This window comes from Anneissia japonica, unplaced genomic scaffold, assembly GCF_011630105.1.
Source record: "Anneissia japonica isolate Jap-2015-1 unplaced genomic scaffold, ASM1163010v1 scaffold1696_len571195_cov180, whole genome shotgun sequence".
Lineage (NCBI taxonomy): Eukaryota > Metazoa > Echinodermata > Crinoidea > Comatulida > Comatulidae > Anneissia > Anneissia japonica.
This window is the reverse complement of record NW_022695941.1, coordinates 165,704-172,785: the sequence shown is the minus strand read 5'-3', so window position 1 is coordinate 172,785 and position 7,082 is coordinate 165,704. Positions and strand designations below refer to the sequence as shown.

The following is a 7,082-nucleotide window of genomic DNA, read 5'->3' as shown; positions in this document are numbered from 1 at the left end:
TATGTATGTATGTATATATATGTGTGTGTGTGTATATAATAACATGTACGTTTATCATTTTGAAGATGTATGCGAGCAGTTAAATTGTCAAAATGGTGCCACGTGTGCTAATAATAGATGCGAATGCCCTTTTGGTTTTATTGGACTTGCATGTGAATTTGGTGAGCTATTTGTTGTTGTATTGTTTAACGTTATTCTCAGCGCTTTGTACATGTGCTGTAATAATTTGTTTAGGTTGGTTCTAAAGTGACACCATGTTGATGGCAATAGTTACAAATTTGGTAGTCGCTGTAGTTTACCCAATCTTTACACCAGTCACCAGAATTCCTAATTCAGAATGGATGTTAATTTTTCTAATTCGATTCATACATTATACAACATCCAATCAGAAGGCTGGTATAACAATAGCCACTGCCTACTTTCAATACTCCTTGGCACACCAGTGCATAACCTCAGGGTTATAAGCACTGTGTTCTTTTTGTGTTTCCCGAAATTAATAAATAAAATAAGCGCTATAGTATTGTTTAATTCACCTGGTGTAACGCTGATTTTATTGATTACTTATTATTGTTTATTTACTTTAGATGTATGCGGAAATCTGAACTGTGGAAATGGGGCTACGTGTGAGCAGCGCGGCGAAGGTGCATTCGGTTGTGTATGTCCGATAGGCTTCATCGGTCCTGATTGTTCAGTCGGTAAGACGGTATACCCAATTTCACCATTGCTTAAAAGATTTGCTTAAATCTCATGCTTCTTAAGCAGAATATACCTAATCAGCTACATTATAGATGAGACTATGCCGTCTCGTAATTTTAACTGCGCATGACTATGTAATACTAAGTAATAAACATAAAATTTAATAATGTTATAGTAGCTCTAACAATACTTTAATAAATAGTTTGTTTGAGTGCTTATTTATTATTTGCTGATGCATTCGACATTGTCATACGCAGTTGAAGTGACGAGCGTATTTATTTGGGGATTTTTTTTTTACGGTTTGAGGTGAAAACACCACACACACAACAAGACAATCTGTCGGTTTTATACGCCACACTTGATTACCCATCTTAGACATCAATACATGTATTTATTTTTTGCTTGTTTACTAATAATCAATTTTAAATGAGGTGAAGTTTTTCGTGGTCTTTATTTTTTCTCTCATTCTCAAAAAAGCATAGGCCTATTGGGAAATGTCACTCCACCTCGTTAAAGAGGTAAAAAATTAACTCTTGACATTAAATATGCTGTCTGTGTTGAGATAATAAAAAAAAGCAATAAAAATAATTATTTTGAATATCATACGTTTTATATTGGCTTTTAATTGAATATTAGAAAATATTTCTGCCAGACATAAGAATAATACCAATATTCTCTGTACACTTCATTGGTTGGCAGTCAATTTAGGAAGTGTCTAAGTAATAAGTCTGCATTTCACCAAATCTGGAAACTTACTGAGCAAAAATTGTTTGCTCAATTACTTGATAATCACCTCATATCGTCTTTTTTGTTTTGGCTGGATAACACTCTTCACTTTCATCATCGAGCCCCACCCCACTTAATCTTTTCCCTATCATCCCCATGTTAATGATCCTAGATAGGACAGCTGTATTTTTGTACCTGATTGAGCGTAATGTAATGTTTACGAGTTTAACCGATTTCAACACAGACAATATAGGCCTATTATTAACATTCTGGGAATGCATGCTTATGTAGATACTTGCACTGAGTCATCTCTGTGGTGATAGTTCTATTTCTTAACCCTTTCACTATTTGCTGAATGCACGACAGATGTTTGTCAAGTACTTAATTGTGAGAATGGTGGCGTCTGTGTATCTGATGAGAATGGTATAATGGAGTGCCAGTGTCCTACTGGTTACACTGGTGGAACGTGTTCTATGAGTAAGTAGATAGAAATGGTTGAACGTATGCTAACGTTTCATGAAAGGCAGAGTTAATGCTTTTATAAAATTCAATCACCGTCATTGAACAGGACCATCATATTTACGTTATAGAATTTATATAATGGACCTTCATGCTAAGCCCCCGTTCATTGATCTTTCTTAAAAGGGCCCACAAAGAATAGCGTTAACGTACGTAAACATAGGCGTTTATGGAATGGGTTTGTGGGACTTGCGCTTCCTTGCCCTGCTGTGATTGACCAGTTGTTGATGTTTGACTGACACTCCGGAAAAGTCCATAATGCGCATACATTGTGGTTGTCTAGACAGTTTTTGCCGAACGTATCATACGCATACGCATGTGTCTTTTACATACATTTGCCTATATTTAGATGCTTAAACTTGGCTCGACAGAATATTAGTTGAAGACAAAAGTCGTTTTAAGGGTCCATTCATTATTTTCAACTACCTTATGTACAAAATATGGTTGTGCATATATCTGAATATATCCGAATCTGAATCTATGTTTATTGCACATAATCATTTTCTTTGTGGTACTGTAATCCAACAACAAAGTATAAACGAAAACGAATTATTTTGTCCGAAACTGCAATTCGCATTGACATTGAGTTAACAAATGATTATTTAATCCGAAACAACAATATTATTTTAATTTTATATTTTATTGATTTTTTAGATGTCTGCAGTGGATTCTATTGTGAAAATGGCAATTGTAGTGTAGATGGCTCTGGTAACCCGTCTTGCACCTGCCTCCCGGGTTACAGTAGTTTTGGATGCACAGACAGTAAGTCTGTCGTTTAGTCCTTATCTATATGCTTTGCTATTCATATATACAAAGAGGGCCGGGGCCGCCCCCACTAAATCCGCCCTGGATGACTTCAATTAGGCTATGAGCCTAAATGTATACGTTAACCTATCGTGTGGATATACCTTTTGAAACACAAAGCTTTGAGTCACGCAATGCAATATATTTTTTTTTATCTTTAAAGATGTCTGCGATGATTTCGTTTGTAATAACAATGGTTCTTGCGTCATTGACAGAGACGGGAACCCGAAATGCAAAGATGGTGAGTATTAGCAGAGATACTAGAAACACAAGATGAAACTCTCTCAAAGCAAGCATGAATCGGATTCACGCTATAGCTTTTACGCTCCCCCGTGTACCCGTTGACTCATTTGAAACTTCTTACTGTACGTTCAGTTACCTACCATGTATTTCGGTTTTTATTTTCTGTGGCGATTTTTTTTTTGTGTTTCTAGTATCTTTGGTATTTATAGCTTAGGCCTACATTGTGCGGTTCCCGTTGACTCAATGATTTTCATCCCCCCTGTTTTTTGAAAACGCATTATGGGAGCCATTAACCTAAATGGCATAGCCTATATTTCAAAACTTCCTCAAGAACATTACTTGTTGACATTACTTGTTGACCACACACTATAATTTGTCTTATTCATTTATTCGTTAATTGTGTTATTGGTAGGAAATATGCACAGTTCGACCTCCAATTAGAGACCACTTTTGAGACCTGAAAATATGGGGTGGATTTGGGGTTCGTTCTCCAATTATAGGGTCAGCTATGTGTTAAAAGATTGAAGATTCTTGGTTCATTGTAAAGACATAGGCGTTTATGGAATGGGTTTGTGGGACTTGCGCTTCCTTGCCCTGCTGTGATTGACCAGTTGTTGATGTTTGACTGACACTCCGGAAAAGTCCATAATGCGCATACATTGTGGTTGTCTAGACAGTTTTTGCCGAACGTATCATACGCATACGCATGTGTCTTTTACATACATTTGCCTATATTTAGATGCTTAAACTTGGCTCGACAGAATATTAGTTGAAGACAAAAGTCGTTTTAAGGGTCCATTCATTATTTTCAACTACCTTATGTACAAAATATGGTTGTGCATATATCTGAATATATCCGAATCTGAATCTATGTTTATTGCACATAATCATTTTCTTTGTGGTACTGTAATCCAACAACAAAGTATAAACGAAAACGAATTAATTTGTTCGAAACTATAATTCGCATTGACATTGAGTTAACAAATGATTATTAATGATCCGAAACAACAATATTATTTTAATTTTATATTTTATTGATTTTTTAGATGTCTGCAGTGGATTCTATTGTGAAAATGGCAATTGTAGTGTAGATGGCTCTGGTAACCCGTCTTGCACCTGCCTCCCGGGTTACAGTGGTGTTGGATGCACAAACAGTAAGTCTGTCGTTAAGTCCTTATCTATGCTTATACAAAGAGGGCCGGGGCCGCCCCCCCCCCCCCACTAAATCCGCCCTGGAAGACTTCAATTAGGCTAGCCTAAATGGATACGTTAACCTATCGTGTGGATATACCTTTTGAAACACAAAGTTTGAGTCACGCAATGCAATATATTTTTTTTTTATCTTTAAAGATGTCTGCGATGATTTCGTTTGTAATAACAATGGTTCTTGCGTCATTGACAGAGACGGGAACCCGAAATGCAAAGATGGTGAGTATTAGCAGAGATACTAGAAACACAAGATGAAACTCTCTCAAAGCAAGCATGAATCGGATTCACGCTATAGCTTTTACGCTTCCCCGTGTACCCGTTGACTCATTTGAAACTTCTTACTGTACGTTCAGTTACCTACCATGTATTTCGGTTTTTATTTTCTGTGGCGATTTTTTTCTTGTGTTTCTAGTATCTTTGGTATTTATAGCTTAGGCCTACATTGTGCGGTTCCCGTTGACTCAATGATTTTCATCCCCCCTGTTTTTTGAAAACGCATTATGGGAACCATTAACCTAAATGGCATAGCCTATATTTCAAAACTTCCTCAAGAACATTACTTGTTGACATTACTTGTTGACCACACACTATAATTTGTCTTATTCATTTATTCGTTAATTGTGTTATTGGTAGGATATATACACAGTTCGACCTCCAATTAGAGACCACTTTTGAGACCTGAAAATATGGGGTGGATTTGGGGTTCGTTCTCCAATTATAGGGTTAGCTATGTGTTAAAAGATTGAAGATTCTTGGTTCATTGTAAAGCGGTCTCGAGTTAGGGGCTTTGAATATTGGCGGGTGCACTTATTTGGTTTTCTTTTGTGCAGACGAATGTGACGAATATTCCTGTGGTCCTGGAGTATGTGCTATCAACGAATTTGGTAACGCCACCTGTATATGCCCTTTGGGTGTGTCCGGAAAATATTGCGAAAGGAGTAAGTCTAAATGAAATCAATAAAACGAACTAACACACGTGTATTTACATATACCAACACTAAGTATCCTGAATACAAATACACAATAATCACATTAGTATACATATTAACTGTATTCTAATTTGTTTCATATCTATACCTGCATCTGTGTATGTGTATCACATACGAATAAGATGTCAATTCAGTTCTATACAATCTACATAAAGCAATATAGGCCTATTGTGCAATCATATTAATTCTCTTTCGATACTTATGTAGATACTATATCAAATCTACAATAATAAAGAATATAGGAGACGAATACTAGTAGCATGTATGATCTTTAAGGCCAACTCAGACAGCGTCGTACGACGCTGTCCGACACGATTTGTTGTCGCGTAGTGTCTGTGTAAATTTTTGCGTCGGGGGCAGTGACGTCGTAGAATATTAATAAACATGTTTAATATTTACTGCGACGGCCTAAGACTGTCCTCGACGATGAGTCGCGTCGGACTGCGTCGTACAACACTGTCTGAGTTTGTCTTCAGAAACACTTTATTGGAAAAACCAATATTTTGACCTCCTTAGGTCTTTATCAAGGTACAATACATATTCATATTTTAGGCCTAATAGTTTACAGTTTGTCTGACATTTTTCATTTTTATTAGATGCTTGTGAGAATTATTGTGCCGTCGGAAACTGTAGCATAAACAGCGTAGGAAATGCGGTGTGCCTCTGCCCACCTGGCTATAATGGTAATACCTGCGGAAATAGTGAGTAACAGCTTATATTCTACTTTTATATAAGAAGGCTTTACTTAGCAAACTTACACAAATAAGAATACATTACATTAATATTATTTTTGATATCATCCCTATAAACATTCTCTAGCACTGCAAACAAATAGGTCAGTCGCATATAACGCGTTACAATTTTAATATAGCGTAATAAAAACTTAAAAAACTAAAAATTCTTTCACCGTATTTTCTTTGTCATAACTATATTTAAAAAAAATCTTTTTAACTTAATATAAATGTTAGTAAAACTTTTCTGATTATTAGGAATATTATGTTGTTATTATCGTCATCGTCATTATCACTGTTGTCATCATCAACAACGTCATTATCACATCCTCATCGTCAACATCATCCATATAAATGGAACGATTAATTAATTGATCATCATAATATAATTATGCTTATTTATATCATTATCAGGTTGTTATTATTATCATTATTAATATTTGTTTATTAATATGGCTATTCACATTGTAAACAATATTGTTATTAATATTAATATTAGGTATCTGTGACAACTTTTACTGCCTCATTGGTGTATGTAGGGTCAACGTGTACGGTAACCCAGAGTGCGTTTGTCCACCAGGATACAGTGGGCCTACCTGTTCAACTCGTAAGTCAACAGTTATTCAATTTAGTGGTTAAAGTAAAGACTTTACATTCATGCATAAGTACATTCTCTCAGCGCTTTACGACAATGTACAAATAGATGCATATTTGATCAAAGTTATTAGTTATCTATTTGTTTATATATATGTATATAGGCCCTGTATATCTAATCATTCTAAAGCCTGGTTTCACTGCAATCATAATTCATAATTTATAATTTCATTTTCCTCACACGAGATGTTGGCTAACAAATGGAAATCTTCCCTGCTGTACATGCGTCAGCTACCATAGCATTCACTGTTTAACAAGATGCAAACACATTGTAGAAAAGCGTAATAACAATAATAAAAATAATAATAATAATAATAATAATAATAATAATAACAACAATAACATCATAATAAAAGTAGTGTATTATTATTATTATTATTATTATTATTATTATTATTATTATTATTATTATTATTATTATTATTATTATTATTACTATTATTACTATTACTATTATTACTATTACTATTATTACTATTACTATTACTATTACTATTACTATTACTATTAC

At 34.8% G+C, this 7,082-nt stretch overlaps 1 protein-coding gene across 1 annotated transcript in view; it reads left to right on the top strand.

Annotated features, from left to right (window-relative positions):
* The window catches only part of LOC117101631 (neurogenic locus notch homolog protein 1-like), a 34,555-nt gene that overhangs the window by 8,786 nt on the left and 18,687 nt on the right, over positions 1-7,082 (top strand). The window contains exons 9-16 of the mRNA XM_033241635.1: positions 66-161; positions 585-695; positions 1,789-1,899; positions 2,596-2,703; positions 4,339-4,416; positions 5,028-5,135; positions 5,783-5,887; positions 6,417-6,524. Of these exons, the coding sequence (XP_033097526.1) occupies positions 66-161; positions 585-695; positions 1,789-1,899; positions 2,596-2,703; positions 4,339-4,416; positions 5,028-5,135; positions 5,783-5,887; positions 6,417-6,524 (825 nt within the window). The remainder of the gene's footprint in view (positions 1-65; positions 162-584; positions 696-1,788; positions 1,900-2,595; positions 2,704-4,338; positions 4,417-5,027; positions 5,136-5,782; positions 5,888-6,416; positions 6,525-7,082) is intronic.